The following is a 20,053-nucleotide window of genomic DNA, read 5'->3' on the forward strand; positions in this document are numbered from 1 at the left end:
CAGACCCTTTGCTGGTTTAAAAGGTAGTGAAAGGTGAAATATCTGTAGACCAGTTACTGTTCTAAAGGCACGGCTTTCTTTCTTTTTTCTATCTTCCCACCTGTTGTTTTCTTTAGCAAGGAAATAACATTTTCCTTTAGGTCTACTTATATTTCCAGCATGGGAGTTAAAAGACAGCTGGTAGTATGTGAAAATCAATAAAATTGATATAAAGTAGAGACAAAAAGCAATGTTCCAGGGACCAAATCAATCCAAATAAAATCTCATAAAACTACTCACTGCACTGTGCCCTATATTTAAAAATTTGGATACTTCAGAGGTGCCACTTGGAATGACCAGTAAGTAAGTGTTATTAAATTAACTTCTATAGAGCACTCACAACATGTCTTGTAATAACATCTCTGGTGGTGGGTAAGAAGGAAATATGTGTTAAAACCATATGGTATATGAAATCCAAGAAGAAAGTAATAAAGTGTTGTGACAAGGTTGTGGTTCAGACTTTAGCTGATATTTAGTGTAAGGCTCCTAACCACATCCCAGTGACAAACATAACTCATTTCACTTACAATACACTCCAGCTGGTAATCCAGGACAAGCAACATTTCAGAATTCATAAAAGAGCTGATCATGTTTCATCATATTAATTAGGTCTATACTCAAAGAGTATAGACTTGGGAGTCTTGAATATAACTTGTGATTGCTTAGATCTTTACTACTACTATTGGTACTATTATTAAAAATAATAATCATCATCATATTATCATCATCATCTTTGCTTTTAGGAAATGTTTTCAGTCTTCTTCAAGATTTTTAATTAACTTCCTAACGCACGGGCTGACTCTCACTCTTTTGGGAAGCACTTTGGGGGCAGAAGCCTTTGTGAAAGTAAAAGCTTCCTCTGCAGTTTGTGGCTCTGTCATACCCAGAGCTATAGCCTGCACTGCAACTAAGTTAGTAGGGAACTTCCTGCCTAAAAATTTCATCACTGGACACTAGCAATCCATGGGGTCATTTTGTCTAAGAAATGAACATTAAATCTCCTCCCTTGCTCTTATTCCACAACAGAAGATGCCACGGCAAACCTGTGACAGCGAATTAACAAGCTTCTTGGATTCTTGCATTTAAAAGAGTGAAATCCACAATTATTTTCTCTGCTTTTCTTTTTTTCCCCTCCATCCGCCGGCCCGAGAGGAGCGAGCAGGGCGGGGCTCGGGCTGAAGGTCCTGCCCGGAGCTCTGTGGGTGCAGCTCTGTTTCCCACGTCTGGGGACGGGAGGGCGAATCTCTCAGAGCACCGTCTGTGTCGGCACCGCTCCACTTTGATAGTGAGAGGCCAGAAAAAACAAATTTTATTAGCGTGCGTGTGAGGACCAAGCTCTGCCGCCCTGAGGCCCCGCGGCGGGAAGTGCGCGGGCCGCGCTGCCCTCAGGGCCGCCTCAGCGGGCGGGACATGGTGGGGACGCCCCCGGGGCTCGGCCTGAGGACGAGCGGCGGTGCCGCAGCCCCGGACCGCCGGCCCGTCCCGCCCCGCTGCGCCATGGCCGTGCGCATCTTCTGCAACTCCTGCCTGTGCGAGCCCCGCAGCCCCACGCCGCGGTTCTGCCTCACCAACTGCGGCCACGTTTTCTGTGAGGTTTGCCTGCAGAAAGGTAATAATGGCTGCTGGGGCGCGCCCGGCGGGGCGGGCTGTGCTGCCTGTACACATCCACTCAAACATTGCTATTTCTCACCCGCTGTGGAAAAAAACCCCAAACCGTGAGCACTTCTTCGAATGTTACTGATAAGCCTTTCCAGTCCTTGCTGTTGATTCGCTTTGAACAGTAATACTGTGTCCACCTCCAGGTGGATGTGGCTTTGAGAGCAAGCCTTGGGCACACGAGAGGGATGGAGGCTCTAATAAAACTGGATTCTGGATGCTTATGATCCATAATTTTGTAAAAAAACAACAAAAACCCACAAATAGATGGCCTTCTGTTCTGAATCATTTGGGAAAAATAGTGGTTTTTCCTTAATGAAAGAGCAATTGAAAAAACGTAGGATTTGTTTAGGGTAGGTTTTGGAAGTAGTTTTAATAAGTTTTGAGGATCAGTATTGTTCCTGAAGACGTTCAACAGCATGAGGGAAGATTGGAGGTGATGTTTTGAAGCTCTCGTGTTATGTACAATTCCAGAGTTCTAATCTGGGACTCATGTGAAGCTTGGTTTTTGTAAGGGCACATGGAAGAAATGATCAATCTGTATTCCATAACTAAAAGCTTTTGACTAGATGTTTTCACAGTGTTGCTACTAAGGATAGAGGATCATAAAATGCAGCCTTTGCAGCTTGCAGGCCCCTAGAACATGAACAACATTTTTCCTCTCTGCTCTTAATATTGTTTGGCAGAAAAATATATGAGGGATTATGTATGTTTTTGCTGTGAATTCAGTAGTAAGGAGGTTTAAAATGTATTTAAAGATGTTTACAAACACTGATCCTTAGAATCTTCAGAAAGGTAGTAGCTAGTAGAATTATAAATTATAAATATTGAAATAATGTGCGTTTGCTATAGATATTTTCTAATATGTTTGCAGATAAAGAGTCTAAAAGTCATAAAGTTTTTTAAAGTGATTTTATTGTTTTCTCACTGGAGGAATTCAAAAGGCAAAATTACTAATTTCTTGACATTTGGGTTTCATATATTTTGTTGGGACAACCCAACTGTGCCCCAGTCTAAAAAGCCATATATCAGATTGACTGTAAGTCATTAGTGCACTTAAGCATACATTTAATTAAACCAAGCAAGTAGTCCTATTTAAATCAAGGGAACTAAAAGTCACCTGCATTCTGTGACACTAATGATATTCATGAAATCATTTACATGAATGCTTATTTAGAGGAGTAAGACCTGATGACATTCACATATATTTTTCCTGCACAACTCAGTGTAATGGTTATAGAATCAAATTCTTTATTCATGTTTATTCATATTTCTTGTGTAACCTGCAGATTTCTTCCACAAGCTCAAGAGGTTTAGGCATCACATTATATTTAAAATGTATTTAATATATATTCAGGTTGATCTATATTTTAAATGTGTCTTTACCTTACAGGCAAAAAAGATGAATGTCTGGTCTGTAGGACGGCTTGTCGTACCTTAGTCCTTTCAAAAGAGGTAAATCAAGGTTTAGTTTTGTTGCATTAAATTAATCTGTGTTTTGCTTAACAGCTAAACTATTTGCATTAAAAAGTGCTTCCTTTTTGTTTTTGCCAACTGTGACATGAATATTTACTGATAATAGGTTGCTAAACTAAGATACTGAGGCACTAGACAGCTCTATTTTTTGTTGTAAATATTCCTGTAAATTAAAGCCTATGGAAACTTTGGTTTTCAGGTACTGCTAGACTGTAAACCATTCTAAACTTTTCAAGAAATATGGCTGGTTACTGTGTAGCATCAGTGACTACTTTCAAAATGGGGAAAAATTGTTATTGATTTTGGCATTCGTACATCACAGAAAATGAACTGTAATGAATTATTTCATGTAATGGACTGAAAGCCTGCCTGATAGCTCAGCTGTGTTTTCAACTGGATTACGTTTTTTCCCCGTTTTCTCTTAACTATTTTCCTTGTGGCTGTGTGATTAAGAAATCTTGTTGGGAATTTTGTTATTCACTGGAGAATTAAGAGCTTTTAATTCCCTTTCTTGATTAATCATTAGGAATCTTTAATTTTGCATTTCTCCCAGGAGCAATCTTCTCTTTAGCTGATTTCATAAATAGGTTGTGAAAACATTCATATTTTTGTAGACTGATGCCTACCTAAGAGCCAATGCCTTATAAGGATAAAAGAGAAACAGTAAAAACATTTAATAAAATTCAGTACAGCTAAACATGAAGGCCTCCTAGGAATCTTGCACATTGAAGAAGACAATGTTGCTAAGAAAAATTGTAACAAAACAACAAAATGCAATTATAATACAAAGGAACAATGCACACAGTAAACAAATATGAAAAAAAACCAGAAAGCCCTTCATAAAAATTCTAAAGGGCATATTTTAATATGCTTTCAATATCAACGTATTCATGCTGCAAACATTGTTATTAATTTCAGTCAAAGAATAATTTAAGTTGTTGAGGACCTCTGAAGGTCATCTTGTTCAACACCTTGCTCCAAACAATGTTGATTTTTAAGTTACATCTGTCTTAAATTGCAACATCTCAGCAGAACTTGATAATTTACTTCAAAAGCACAGAAGGAATATAAAAATGCAATGATTGGGATACTAACAAAAATATTAGATGTTTCATTAGAACCTGCCACTGCTCTGGAGGGCTGAAGGGAAGCAAATTACCATATTCTTTAAAAAAGACATTAATGATGATTGCTTATCCTTGATTAAGAACAGATAAAATGATTGGAATAATAATTAAAGATGCATATAAAAAAGTCATGGCTCTATAATTCAGGAACCTGAGTGGAAATATACCTGGTAAGCTTTATGAGCTTGATGCTGTGGAAGAATTCCCAATGAGAGGAGGTCCTATAAATGTGTTAGAAGTCCTAATTAAATTGTATGTTGGGGTAATCAACATGTACACATTAAATATTCTCATCTTTACAGTAATGCATTCTTGTCACCTTTATGTCTTCCTTCTGTGTCTCATGATCCCCACTTGCTCTTCCCCAGGGGATGGTTAAGTGTTACAATAAATCAGGTTCTGGCTGTTCAGTATTTCAGAATATCAAAGGAACATCTGCTACTCCTCCATGCAGCAGATAAAATATAAACAGAGTTACACAAATCTTTATTTGAAAGAGTTTTTATATCAACATGAAGCTGGTTGGGTTTTATTTTTTTCAAATCTGATAAGTACTTAAACCAAGATCATTGCTTTGATAGAACCCTAAATGGATTGCAAGAGCTTGGTTCCTTTGAATGCATTTCATTTAAAGAAGCTGAATATACTTTTATTAATATCTTAAGTTTTCAAGATGGAATATTATTGTATTGCTTTTATTTTCTTTACTGAAATACAATAGGTAGATTAACTATGCTGTCTGCATTTCTCCATCTGTCAGCTGGAAATTTTTGAATCTTTAGCTGATGTCAACCAAATTCAAAATTGCAGAGGAAGTCCCAAATACAAATACTTACCTTCTGTGAGTTCTGTAAGAGTTAGTAGCTGGGGAAAGCAAGAAAAAGCAGTTTTCCTAAAGCATGCACAGCTCTGATTAAAAGACACAAGTCATAAAATATTTTAAAAATTCAACAATTAGGTTAAGGCTCTTTCCTTATTCTGGAATAATATTCTGCTGCCCAGTGGGCAGGGAGAGACAAAGGGATCCCAGTCAGCATTGGAACTCTTCTGAAAAAAGGACTTTGAAACAAAACTGATTGTGGGGTGCATCCCAGGTGGCTGGGAAGGGTGAGAACAAAAAAGCCTGGAAAGGGGCTGCCAGAAACGTGGCTTTTGGTGTGAATGCAGTGCCTGTTCCAAGGGCCACAGATCCTCCTTGAATGTCCTCTGGACACCGGTACTATCTTAATCACTATAAGTATATATGTAGGTAATATATTTAAACAAAATCCCAATGCTTTCCAGATGGTTGATAAGGCCATTAAAGAAAACTAGGCTTATTTTCAATTTCTGCATTATCCTTCTCTAATCTGTCAAATTTTTTATTTATATTCATCAGTCAATTTAAGAAACACTTTACAAAAGACTTTAATATGACTTGCTAATAAAAATGCTAACTTTGGTATATTTTCATTTCTTCATAGACAAGTGCTGATATTCAATCGCTGTTCATGCCAGTAGACGTGTTAAGCAAGAAATATTCAAAAGAAATATCACAGGTGAATCTGCCTTTAAACTTTTTAACTCTATAAAATAATCAGCAACTCCTACTGATTTTTATGTGAATGGGAAAAGTGAATGAGTGAATGCTTGAAAATTAATGTATGCCCATTACCATCTTTACTTCCTTAATTCCACAGTTTCTGAGTTCTTAAGGAGACATAAATTATTCATTATGGTCACTGCTTATGTTTTCAAACTCTCTCTAAGGACCACTAGTCTGGTTATTTTAATGGTGTAAAATCACTTTCAATGCCATGCAGTGAAAAATTAGATCTTCCAGAAGCTTAAACGTGCCCAGATAGTGTGCCTTAATTATAGCAATAAAAAGTTACACAGTGAAAACCTGAGCTGGACACAGTCCTGAGCTGACTGTGCTTTCTCTCCCTTCTATTTTTTTTTTTTTTTTTTGACAAAACACACCTCTTTTTTTTCTTCCCCAGATAGATGCAGTAAATGATTCCAAGGTCATTTTCATTCCTGCTTTTTGGGAATTCCAGATAGGATTACTTTTGTCAGGCTTAGTTTCAAGTCAAGAACTTCAGTAGCTGTCTGGGTTAAATGAATGCATAAAAACTCCCTTTTTGCCTTAATTTTCTGCATCTCTTCAGCTTGGCTTTGGGACTCTGTGTCCTTGTCACTCTCCCTGTGCATTTCAGTGGCAGTTTCAGCCTCTCCAGCAGTACATTGTCCCTGGGCCCAGCCACAGCCCTCGCTGGCTGTTCTCATCTCCCTGGGCTGGGACTTGCTGACCTTTGGGTGATCTTCCTGATCCAGCAGAACAATAACCCAGGGGTTAAACACTAAACAATACAACAATAACCTGTTTTCTTCAGCAATGGTCATGGATTCACATTTGTGCTACCCTAGGCTTCACAGACTTTTCCAAAGCTGAGGTTGACCATTTCCTGAGCAGTGTTCCTCCTCAGATGTAGAAGGTACAAGGTAAAGATGAACCCTTCCTCTGTCCTTCCATACCCACTTTTTAACAGCAGGATCAGCAGTTACTCCATAAACTGAACAAATGCAGGGAACCTGCACACCTCCAATCACACGGGAATACAAACTTCCATAATGTGCCAAAGGAAGGAAAAAAGAGGGCTCAATCTTTGCAGGCTGAGGTAGGTTTTCTGTAGCCTGAGATAACCTGTTGGGAACATATGGAAGTGTAGTGAAGGCATTGGGGTATGTTCAGAACTTGTCCCAGTATCAAAAGATGTAAGAGCAATTTATCTAATCTCTTATCTAATCGAATATCTTGTCACTTTGGTGGGTGCTAGGAAAGCATGAGAGCAAAGCTGGATGTAGTGATACATCCTCAGAGGAGCCTCCCAGCTTTCCACAAGTCGTGGCACAGGGATTTCTCAAAGTGGGATTGGTCTTCCGCGTTCAGCTTTGGTGGATATTTTTCCCCACAAAATTGCAAGTTTGTTTCCTGAATTTTAGCATCTACCTCATATTATGGAAGATGGATCCACAGGTTTTTCACTGGATGATGATTATTTCATTTTTCAGGTTTTAACCTGTTAGTTTCATTTCTTACTCTTGAATTTGATTCTTGAGGAAAAAGTATCCATTCTCATGCACTATGTCTGTGCTAATCAGTAGTTTTAGACTGCTGATGCATCCCTTTTTCAACTGTTTTTCAGCCATGAAGATTCATATTCTATGTGGTCATTCTTTTACTGAAGTTCTTGCATACCTCTGATTAATCTGAACTGTTTTCAGACCTACTCTGTCCTTTCTGAGATGTTAAGCAGACTCAGGATATAGGAACATGCATTTTTTAAAGGAGAATGATGATGTCCCCTATTCCATTTTAAACTACTGGTAAGATCTGATTTACTTTTTGACTGGTACTGAGCACTAAACTGACAAATTCAGGTTTCTCCTAGACCCAAGAACTCATTTCTGCATGAGTGGAGACAGCTCAGAGCCATCATTTTCTAAGTGAACACTTCTTCCATCAGTTCTTGCAAAGACACACTGATCCTTTGATGAGTGTTCATGGGAATCTCCCAGGTCCTTCCACAGGGAATAAAATAACCATTTAACTTGGATACTCCTCTATGGGTTTATATTCTCAGAGAGTTTCTTCTTGGTGGTCTCAATTCCTACAGATTTTCTGGCAGTTTTCTTACATGTGGGAAGAAAGATTTATTAGAAGTTACTGCCTATGTTAATTTGTTCCTCAAGCTCTTGTCTTGCCTACCTTGTCATTTTTACTTTTAACTTGTTATGGTTTATGATCCTCATGTGGACACAAGAAGTGCTTACACATCACCAGACAGTGTGTCTAACAATTATTTTTTAATTAACAGGGTATTTTTACAAGGCATATTATAATTGCCAGTAAGACAGATTACTTTTTATGTTGCCATTAATTTTATGTGTTTGCTTAGCACTGATGAATAAGAAACACTGCAGCTAAACTGGCTTTCTAATGTCTTTACCTTTTTATTGAACATAGTGTTACTTAAGTGAAATAAATCTACCAGCTCTTCTGTAGGTCATATTGGATTAAATTAACTTTATAAGATTTTGTCTATCAGTGATAATAACTTCATTACTTTGGGATTTTTTTAAAGAGGATTAAAAAAAGATATGTTAACTGCCTATAAAAGACAAAAAACTTTGAATACTGTGAAGTAGTTATTTTCCATCACTTCTTTGCTGAGGTGCATAAATGGGATTATGTGCAGCTTGAGATAACTGTATTTATTTTTAGGTATCAGAATTTCAAGAAAAATATCGTAAGCGTTTATTAAAACACCAGAAACAAAAGGTAACCCTAATTGTGATTTTCTAGATTTTTGTTTATGTTTGCCTTGTTACTTTGGTTTATTTTTAGAACCAATAGTAATCTATTATGGGAATACTTAGAATAATTTATCAGGATTGACACATTACTATCATTATAAATAGTATATACCAGTATAATATAATATATATATATATACCAGTATAATATAATATATATATATAGTATATACCAGTTCTTAATTGTTTAAAGTCTGTGAGGACTCTATTAATTCTGCTTACTGTTTCTAATAAAATATTCTAGTTGTGAGGTGGTTAAGATTAAATGGAGAATCAAAGGACAGGGAGGAAACCAATTCACTGTATGGAGGAGAAAGTGGAAGAGGTGGGGAGAGAGAGGTGCTAGAAGATAAGCACGGAGGAAAAGAAGACTAGGGGTGACAAGATAAACGAGAAGCTTGAGCAATGGGGAACAAGACTAAGGGCTAACACCCTGAATTTGGGATAGCTTAGTGTGAAGGACAGGATTAATTATTCTGTGGAGAGCAGGTACTGCATTTGTGGCTGTGCTTCTTCCTTTGTAGGTTGGAAGGCAGATTCTTTTTCATTTTTCAGCTACTTCTAAATATTTTATTTCATAGTTGGATATTTCTTTTATTTCTAAGGACATGGGATGTTGCTTAAAGCTACTTGGCAGTATTGGTGACTTGACCTATTAGTGGGTGCCCCATGTATGAAGTGACAGAGAAAAAGCTCATGTAGATGCCCAGCTGGCATTTCATGTGTGAGGAGAGTTCCTGGTGTGATTGCCATGGATAGAAAGCTTGGAAATTAGGTGTTCTGTGGCCCATTCTTTCTTCTTCTCCATGAATGCATTTTGGGATCACTCACAGTGTGCTGTGTTTTGTGTAGGTCTTTTAGGGTCTTGTCCTTCTGCTTTCAAAGCCAGACCAGGGAGGAATCCTGATTTCATCCCCCTTCTAATCTATTGTACCAACTTCAGATGGTAAAACTGAAACCTGTAGACAAAGTAAAGCAAATATCTTAATAGAATTCAGCATAAATTGAGATGTTATCTCCAAAGAAGCTGTGGAGAGTTTTGATACTTTGTGATGGTAATTTTTTAAGTTTACTGCTGAGACATTCACTCAGCAGTGTTTGTGAAGTATTCAGGGATGGTGCTTGACCTAAGGAAGGTGTCCAGGTGACAGTACCAAAACAGTTGAAAACATTGGTTGCTGCTTCAATGGCACACTGTTTTGGGTGGGTTTGTTGTTGTTTTGCCCATTCTGTGGATTGTTAGTATGTTAAAACTGCTTGCATTGGATCAGGGTCAGGAGAGGCTGGTTGTATTGAACACCATTCCAGTTTCTCATGCTTGGCTGTCTTGCTGCAGGTCCCTTTCCTTATTTCTAGTTTGTCATCTTTGTCATTGTCAACCAACAAGGTCTCATGGTCTTCATTAATCTGCTTGGCTGTTTCTGTGAGTTGTGCAAGGTATTAGGGTGCAGGTGGTGGTGGCCACTTGCTGTCCATGTTCCTGGCAGGTCTAGATGTCCTGTTATGCTGGGATCCCAAAATACTGAAAATCAAATAGTTGCTCATGTTCTTTAAGGTACTTTGATCTTAAAATTACCCAGTCCTACAGAGCAACAGAGTAAAGTGCATTCTTCCTGACTGGTTCCTTTCTTAATCAAACCTAACTCTCATTAGGAAGGAAGAAAAAAACAGAATACCAAAAACCAGATCTTACATAAATTACATTTTTTCTCTAATCTGTTTTGCAGAGTTTTTCATCTGCAAAAAGAGCATAATATCTCCCACAAACAGTATGATTTTATAAATCAGGTAATTTTATTAAAGGATTCAAATAATAGTTTGAGAAGCATGAAAAATTAACAAGCAAATTCATAATTTGCCTTCAAATCAAAATATGAACAGTGTGAAGGATTAAGGTCACATAATGGAAATTAGGGATAAAACATAGATGCAGTATTGAGGCTATTGAGTAAATTTTTACATCCTTCATAAAATATAATATATGTTCACATAATGAAAGACTGTAAAAAATACACATACTAGGGAGCTGCCCTAGTCTTCTTGACCTTAATATTCTTCCATTTTGCCAGCTCATAACATTTTTAATGGAGATATTTCTGGTTGTGTCTCTTAACAGAGTAGAAAAAACTTTTCACTCAGGCTTACTACAAATAGATACTGAAGTGAGCTGAATACATTTTGAATCTGAAATGAGAAATATGAGAACAATGTATTTTGTACATTTATTGGTAGCTTTTTAAGATAAATCTATATTAATCATAACAAAGCTTTTATATCAGATATGAAAAATAGGAAGCAAAAGAAAAATGTTTTTAAGCACTTTTCCTAGTATTTATTTATCCAGTATTACCAGCATACTTAAGAAAAGGTAATCAAACAAAGTCTTTAACTGCCAAAAAAAGTATATCTCTTCCAGACTGACTGTTTAATGGGTCCATAACACGGCCATAACAGCTCCAATAAATCTGAAATTGCAGTGATGTCTTAAGATTAAAACCAATAGAAAGCAGCCTTTCAACACTTTAGAATACTAGCTGGATGAAAATGAAGCTGTATATCACACAAACAGACTTTGTTTAAATCTCTGATTATCTCACAGATAGCAAAGCTGGAAGAGTCTCTCAAGAAAGTAACACAACAAATTCAACAGTTAAAATGGTAAGAGGTTTAATGCAGAAAAAGTAAATGCAATCAGACAACAGTAATTTTAATTTATAAAGGAATAAAAATTCATGTTTTGTTTGCCTTCCTCGTGTGTTTTTACAGAAATAAATGTATAGTGATTTCTGACATCAGATCCATTTTATTCACAGTAATCAATCCTGTCAGGAAGAAATCCTTTTATTTTACAACACAATTCCATAGTTAACTCTAAAAATGAACTTTTAATAAAGTCTGTCATTTAGATGTTCAGTTTTAATTTTTTATTTGCAGTTACATAACCATGCTTGTGTATTTTGCAATGGACTTGATAGCATCAGCCTGGAAAATACTATGATGCCTTTCCTGGTATCTTAGCCCATTTATAAAGTTACCAGAGTTTTGTAACATGGTTCTCATTGTTTCTATTTCTAGTAAAAATTAAATTCTTGTCTCATCTTGAATTACTCTCTTTTCTCAATGTCTCAAAGTGGTAGCCAAGAGGTCACTCATCCTTATCCCTCTGCTAAATGACTGATATATCTTCATCTTTTCATCTTACTTACTTCCAACATAAAGCCAAAATTGTTATTTAAATATCCTTAATAACCCAGTTCCTGAAACCAGCATTTTAGTTACACAGATTTGATCTTTAATTGATCTTTATTCCTTTTCTGTGTTTTTTAGTACAGACTTTTCCTTGACTCTTAAATGCACATAATACTGTATTTTGCTCTCCCAGGCTGCTTGGTGTAATGTAACAAAAAGAAAAAACCAGTATAAAGGAAACTCTGTATGTGGTGGATTATTGTAGTTTATATATTTTTATTGATTTTATGCCTCCATTTTCTTGTCTGCATCTCAAATGAATAGCATCTTGGTTATATCAATTACAAAGTTCTTACTGAATTTTAGATTTTTTTTTTGAGTTCTACCTAGAGAGAAGTGTCCTAGGGCCTCTTTTTGCTTGCCTAGTAAACATATTCCTCCTATTTATGATTCTTGCCAAAGGTACCAGATTTGCAAAGTTATTGTTGAATAGCATGAAAATGCCAACATTTCATTTTATAACTAGATTTCTTAAAGTTTGGTAAATACATAATTTCATGAAATGAAATGAATTTTGTGCTTAGCTATAGTTAATGGTTGTATTTGAACATCTGTTGTTCTCCAAAGTACTCTGCCATAATATTGTGCTAAATTTGATGTTGTTGGGTATATAATGAGCACTGCAAATATTATGATGTAAAGATCAAGTTCATAGATTTACCAAATAAATTCTTACTTTGCTTCATGGCAAATAGTGTCATATTAAAACCTGCTCCTGATGGATAAATGTTTTGATTTTTTCCTTTATTGACCAGTTAGACATGTTAACTAATCAAACCAGCTTTCAGTTTATATCTGTTGTTTCTTCTTTCCCCTTTAGTATGAAACCTCCTGAAAACACTACAGCACTGCCATTTTCCAGTACGAGCAGAAATCCATCCAGTAAGAAGTGTTGGTTTAAAATGCTAACTATAGAATAGCTGTCACTGGACAGGCATAGCTGTGTTCTAATATTAAATTTCTTAATGACTTCAGTTCCTTCAAGAAAACAGAATGTTTATTCTTCATATTCTCTTCATTCGAGTCGTCCTTCCACTTCTGAAACGTGGGTACAAACTTGTTAATTTTCAATGAAAACCTTAACTAAAATTTATACAGAAAGTAAACTTTTTGTAGTGATTTTAAATTTTTTTTTTTATTTTTTTGTGTGTTTTGTTTTTGCAAACTGTTGAAATATGAAAGAACTGAGGAAAGTCTTACATGTTCAAGTGTCCATTAGAGTTGTAGGGATGGTGGTTACTGGAAAGAAATCTAAGGCATGATGCACCTTATTCCAAAGAACTTTTGGATGCATAGCTACATAGATGAATGCACAGATAGATAGATTAGTGAGACACTCTCCATTTACCATAGAGAAAATCTAAATTTATTGTACAGACGCCTATATGTACACTGTAGTGATCTCAGGATAGATGGGATGAGCCACTCCACTAAGGCTCATTTAATTTTAAATAAAATGAATATTTTAGCTTGCTCAAGCTAAAATATTTCTGTACTTTTGATTGTGACTTCCTTTTCTACAAAAAAACCAGAGATTCAGACTGCCCTTGTTGTGGATACAAATGAAAAATACATAAATATGCATATTTATTCAGACAAATAGAAGAATAACAATGCTAATCATAAAATAACTTACTCTGTAAATGTCTAAACCAAAGCTCAGAATCAGTGAATAGATTTTTCTTACTGCTAGTGAGTTCTGGAATAAGTCCTAAATACTTATGTGTCTTATGCATTATGTATTATGCTTTTCCATTACTGGTCAAATTTAACATTAGAATCTTAACATGATTTCAGTCTTTATAATGAAAATGTTATTTTTATTACAATGTCATACTTTGACCTTTCTTGCAAGGATGGAGGCAATGGAGATTGATCCTGTACCTTCACCAATGAGGAAAGTAAGTGGGTTTTTTTAAAAACTTGTTTATGTATAGTTACACACATATATCCTTTTGATTTCTCTTACTCTGTTAATGCTGCAAAAAATAGGATTCATCCCCCATCCCATTCAAAACCATTCTGATGTGCATGATGGTTTCAGATATGCTTGATGCAGGATAGAAATCAGATGCTCCCCAAAAGAAACCAAAAGCAAATAAATCACAATATTAATTTCTGGAATTATATTCTCTACTAAACTTGTGATGCCAAAGTAAATGGCAAATTCTTAAAATCCCAATATTACACAAATGTCAGTGGTCTGAAAGCACCATTTAGATACCTGAGTACTCTGATACCTGAGTAGGGAATTGCAGGTTTTGAGGATACTGCTAACATGAGAATGAAGGCAGGAGCTTTTCATGGTGTTGGTATCCTGGTTAGGAGAGGTAACATCCAGGAGCAGCTGCTAGCTTGCAAATGGAATGTCAGTGACAGTGTCTGATAACACTTTTTATCTGAATGTGATAGGTTCTATAATAAAGCTAAAATACAAATATTTCCCACCTGCCCATAGATCTTTAAAAATAGTAAATTAATTCTTAGGTTTTGCATTTTAGTGCTATGAACAAATCTGACAGCAGAGAGTTCTGAAATCTGCAGGCTCTGTAGACCTTAAAAATATCTTAAAATGTCTTAATAATTAATATGCTTATTACACTGTGGTTAATGACTTGCTGTTCATTTAGCTGGAGACACCAACTGGTCCAACAAGATTATCAGTAATAACTCCTCCACAGGGTGGACGTATGGGTGAGTAAAAGTAAACTTTGTAACTGAGTAACATTTCTGTTGTATTAGGAGGATGAATAAATTAAAATCCACACCTTAGCAATTTACTAAAAAAATTTGAATTGTGTTGAGGTGTGAGGAATTTACCATGTGGACTTCAATCCAGCAGCTGGGAAATGGTTAAAATGAAGTATGAAATGTTTTCCTAGTACTTACCTCTTCTGCTCAGTAAATAATTACTTGTAACCAAACCAATTTTTGCTGAAACAACAGTTGCAAAGAAAACACTGTAACTATATGTGTGATTGAACAGAACAGAAATACTTGCAATATGCATTGTTGACTCTCTGTTAAGCTTCATAATTTTGTCTCTTTGTGGTTAACAGAGAGTAACATTGTCCACAATGTCATATAAATATTACATGAAGAAAAGGGGAGAAATTAAATAGAAGTTAAAAAAATATTTAATAACAGAAGTGAGGTAGTTGAGATCAAGAATTTCTTCAAAAAGGTGATAATTTTTTTCACCTTATCACTGTTACAGGGTATAAGACATTTTACCTGCCACTACTTTTTTCCATTCCTTCATACCCTGAGCTTGGGTAACACTCAGATGTAAATAAGACATGAGTAAAAGCCTACTGGAACTGGTGCAGCCTCTTGAGAACTGTTTACTTGTGAGGACTTCCCCAGAATTCCTGATACTTTGCAGGCCTACTGTCTGTGTGTCTCTCCCATTTTTGGTTTTACATTCAGCATGTTTCTGCAGCAGTCTGTGCTCAGGCAGGCTTTCACCTGGCTTCAGCAGTTCATAGACTCCATCTGCAGCCACATAAAGAACTTTTAGCACTCTTGTGTTTTTACATGCTGTAAGTGTCCCAAAACAAAGACAAATGCAATTGCAATGGAGGAGGAAAAATTGCTTTTTCTATGTTATGTCTGATTTATATGCTCAGATCCTTCCTAAATCCATGGTTGCCTATAAATTTAAGCATAACAAGATAAAGAGAGCTGAGGTTAACTGGTTTTTTTTATTGTGTCTAAATATAAATAGATATTTATTAGACAGTAAAATTTTATGTAGAACAGTTATGTGTTCAGCAGATTTCAGAACTTTCACATAAAGTTTTGCAGTGGACAAGGCTGAGGGAGTCAAAGTTTATGTGCAAAAGTAAGGGTAAGTGGAAACAATGATTGAATGGTGCACTAAGGAAAGTTTTCTTCTCAGAGGTGGATGGGGCAAAAAAAGATCAGCTGAAGAACTGGGGCACTTCAGCACAGCTGTCTTGATAGTCTAATAATAGTCTAATAAATGAAAGAAGGTGAAAGAAACCACCATGTGTTTAACTGGAACAAGATTTGCAGGGATGGTGCAATATGATGTTTTTGTGACAGCTGAGCTCTCTCACTGACTATTGTAATTGTGCACCATTTTTAGTTCTTGAATGAATCAATCATGAATTTCTCCCAAATCATGCAATAAAAGTACTAATCTTTGTTTCCAAAGTTATCTCTTTTAAGTAAAATGTGTAATTCATGTTGGTCCTGTTTTCAAAAATCTGATTCCAACAGGGAGTGTATCCTACAGGACTTCTCAGATAGCTCTAATAAAGCCAAGGCAGAGTAGTGGAACAGGATCTACAAGGTAATTCAATACTTTTTCAAGAGGTTACCATCTCCTGCAAGAGAGTGAAATGTCCCCTCTGGCCTTTATTAATCTGTTTGTTCAGAGGTTATATTCTAGATCTGAAGAAGTGTTACTGTGCAGCCTGGCTATCATCTACATGAATGTTTGATTTTGGGGGAAAGTTTTATTTTGAAATCACATTTTTCAAAAATGTGCAGTTATGATCTGTGCTTCTGTAGCTATTGGCATCTGCAGTCATGGTATTCCTATAAAAAGGGGTAATTTTATAATGAGGAAGTTTAACAATGTCTCTGCTGTATCATTCTTATAAAAATCAGAGATGAAAGCACAATATCTGCACAAGGGCTGTTCTCTGAATAACCTGAACTTTTCATGCAGCCTGCAACAGGTGTTTCTGGTTTTTTATTTAAACATTGAAAATGTCTTAAACTGTGAGAATTACTAACATCAATAACTTTAAATTGTTCCAAAAAAATTAAACTCTTGTTCTTTATAATCATTAAGCCAAATATATCTTCCTAGCAGAAATTTAAATATGTGTAACAAAGCACTTCTTTTCCACCTCTGATTCTATAATTGTTTTGTCAGTCTGCTTTTTGAAATATGTAAAAATATTCAGTAAGTAAAAATACCTGGACAACAAATTGAAGTAATTTTGAAATCTTTTGTATTGTTACAGAAGTAGCCTCAAATCACATGCATGAATTAATTTCATTAACAGATCCACCCCTGTGGTGAGATTACCACATAGTTCTTGTCCATCATCATCTGGATCCCAAAGCAGTCAAAGGGGATCATGGGCTAATTCTGAGTTCAGAACCCCTCAGCTGTATCCATTTACATCACCTTCCCCACAGCTGCCTCTGTCCAGGCAGCCAATCACCATCTCTGGCCTACTGCAAAGACAACAAGGCAAGTATATTTATAAACTAGCATTTAATGCTTCCTGAAAAAAAATTTAACATAGCAGCTTAAGTAAATGAACCAAAATAAAAATGGTATTTCAGAATTGGAAGTAGGCTTTCAGAAAAATATGAAAGATGTTGGTGTTCATGATTGTATTTTGCCTTGGTTTTATGTGTGGGAGGGTATCTGCTGTGAAAATGTGCTCTTGCTTCCCTTCAGAATTAGATTTTAACAGAGATTTAAATCTGATAATGTCCAAGTTTTCTGTCTCAGCTGCACATTTCTTAAAGATCTGCCTATCAAGACATCCATGTAAATGTCCACAGATCACAGTAAAAAGGGAGATAGTCCAGGGTGTTATTGTTGAGTGCAACATAAAACTAGAAAAAGCAGCTGCATAAACATGAGCCCAAGGTGGGGTGGATCTGGGTAGGAGTTGCACTGGGGCAGATTAATTAATAAAATCACAGAATCAGAATCATGGAATCATAGAACAGCCCTGCTCAGAAGGCACCTTGAGTGGTCCAGCCCTTTTTGGGAAAGAGAAACTAGATGAGATCAGGTAGCACCCTGACCAATCACATCTTGCAAACCTAATTCTCCTTATTGTTGAGATTGCATCACCATTGAAGTATTTTTTTTAACTTATATTAAAAAGATAATTCATCTCTAAAGCACCTTTAGTCCATACTAATAAATGTGACCTTCCTACATATCCAAAGTCGTTTTGAGTTCATGAAACCAAAATAAAAATATTTTAAGAAATGAAGACTTATAGCTTGCAAAAGCTTACATCACAATTGTTTTAATTGTGAGATTTCTGGAGGGTAATACAGTATGTGAAATAATGCATGAACCTGATAGGATTTCTAGATAATCTAGGAGAAATTAATGTTATAAAAAAGTAGCTGTATTGAACATTAGTAATAGATGCCATTTGGCTATATGATTGCAATTAACTTCAGTTCATATACAGAATAATGCTTTGGAGATTCACTTGTGTAGCTAAAATTGGAATATGGCAAAAATGCTTTTATGGAAATCCGGAGGAGCACATTTACATTAATGAAAATGGCAATGGAATAGTTTTCATCAGTTGTGTAGGTTGTTTTTTTAATTTTTGATTTACTTTTCCTTATATAAATCCCCCAAATAATTTACAAGAATGAAGCTTTACTTTAGTTTTACCATTTTTTTTTCATTTGTACCTGTATTTTTATTCTAGGATCAACTAATTTAGGAGGACGTTCAGCAGAGAGATGAGCAAATATCTGTGAATTGTTTTGGTTAAGAAGCATTTGGAGAGGCACTGCATAGTCTCTGGATATCAAAGTATTTGTAACTTCCATAATATGTCATATTGGCATAAACCAGCAAATTGTTCAGCATGAATACTGTATTTAAAACATCACTGATTTTTCTGATTAATATCTACTGAAATTTTAGATGGGAGTACAAAATTTTCTTTTTTTTTGAAATTCTGACTTCAAATACATTGCATAAATGAAAGTCCTTCATTACCTAAGTGTTAAGACAAAATCTCATTATATGTTGAATGAGCATTTTTTGCTGTGAGTGCATTGAGCTGCAGGATAAATAATTGTGCCTGTACAGTATTATAGATAGACTTCAATCCTAAAAAAAAGAAATTTCTTTATGGATTTTTGATTACAGAATTCCAAAGTTTGGTTCATACTCAATGCACTCTTGAAATTGGGTGAGTTTTGAGGGATATAACATTTTAGCAGGCTCTGCTGAGCTCAGAACACAGTATCTGTTCCATGCTTGTGAAAGTTACTTGATTTAGGTAGCAAGGATTTCTTCCCAAAATGGAATTAAGTGGGGGAACTGGAATGAAGAGACAAAACACAGTGAAGACTGCGTTTACTTTTACACAGGAATAGCAACTGGAGACTCTGAATGAAGGGTGCCAGAATTTTCTTTTCTGAGAATAACTCTGAAATTCATATGCCCTCCATACGTGGCACAATTTTGGTTATGACTGAGTCATCAAATGCCTTTGTTTTGTTTTGACCCTAACTTTACCTGGACTATTTTAAGTATAATAAAACTAGAAGCTGGTGTGTTTTTTTGAGATAAAGTTCCCTGAATATATGATAAATTTATTTTGAGTTGAAATGTTTTACTTTTCATATCACAAGTGGATGTGAGAGAGAAAACTTAATTAAAGGTTCAGGAGTTGAGATGAGAACTGGAAGAGATCATTCACCAAATACCATCATGGGCAATCCACGTTCAACTTGAGGATATTAATTGAATTTATTACTAAGAAAATCACAGCAGGATAGTGAGAAGTAAAATAAATCTTAAGAAAACTTTTCCCCTCACCCTTCTCTCCTTCCTGAGAAGTGCATGGAGTCAGAGATAGGGAGTTACAATCAGTTCATCACAGGTTTCTTCCACTGCTCAGGGAGAAGGGTTCTTGCCCTGCTCCAGCATGGGAATTTTCAATTCACATTTGCCTTGTTTCAATGTATAGCTACCTTTACTTTTTTTTTACTGTGGGAAACTTGGTGGGTCTTCTCCTCCTCAGTATTCTTATACTTCAGAGTTTAGCTGAGATCTCAAAGTCAACTTCCTTCCAAACAAAGTTCCAGTCAAAAGATTTCATTTTACAGTGCCACAGACATGTTCAAGTAAAGGTGTGTAGTGAAACTCTTAAAGAAATTCAACTCTCCTTTAGTTCCAGATGAGCTTCAATAGCTTGAAAAGTGAGACTGGTAAAAAATTATTGCAAGATTCGACATTATTTGTGTGCCAGTGGTTTTCTGTTTGTTTGCATCCCAAGAAGGGATTCTCTCTAATCTCTGTTTCATCACACTGCAGAGTTGTCATCCAAGTCTGTGAAGTCATACTGTAGCTTTTACAATTGCTGGAAGATGCATTCTGCAGTCAGGTG

At 35.9% G+C, this 20,053-nt stretch overlaps 1 protein-coding gene across 1 annotated transcript; it reads left to right on the forward strand.

The window, feature by feature from the left end:
* Window positions 1-1,536: 1,536 nt before the first annotated feature.
* RNF212 (ring finger protein 212) lies at window positions 1,537-18,396 on the forward strand. Its single transcript, XM_066549233.1, has 12 exons — window positions 1,537-1,648; window positions 3,089-3,150; window positions 5,762-5,836; window positions 8,566-8,622; window positions 11,257-11,315; window positions 12,727-12,788; window positions 12,882-12,951; window positions 13,762-13,807; window positions 14,537-14,600; window positions 16,152-16,224; window positions 16,949-17,139; window positions 18,359-18,396. The coding sequence occupies exons 1-12, from the start codon at window positions 1,537-1,539 to the stop codon at window positions 18,394-18,396; spliced, it is 909 nt and encodes a 302-aa protein (XP_066405330.1).
* Window positions 18,397-20,053: the final 1,657 nt, after the last annotated feature.

The sequence above is a fragment of the Molothrus aeneus genome, chromosome 4 (genome assembly GCF_037042795.1).
Source record: "Molothrus aeneus isolate 106 chromosome 4, BPBGC_Maene_1.0, whole genome shotgun sequence".
Lineage (NCBI taxonomy): Eukaryota > Metazoa > Chordata > Aves > Passeriformes > Icteridae > Molothrus > Molothrus aeneus.

What these genes read in the sequence shown, in the direction of transcription:
- RNF212 (XM_066549233.1), top strand. Translation starts at nt 1,537, where the DNA reads ATGGCCGTGCGCATCTTCTGCAACTCCTGCCTGTGCGAGCCCCGCAGC. An exon ending in TAAAACACCAGAAACAAAAG is followed by an intron (nt 8,623 to 11,256) that starts GTAACCCTAATT and finishes ATTATCTCACAG; the next exon opens with ATAGCAAAGCTGGAAGAGTC. An exon ending in TACCTTCACCAATGAGGAAA is followed by an intron (nt 13,808 to 14,536) that starts GTAAGTGGGTTT and finishes CTGTTCATTTAG; the next exon opens with CTGGAGACACCAACTGGTCC.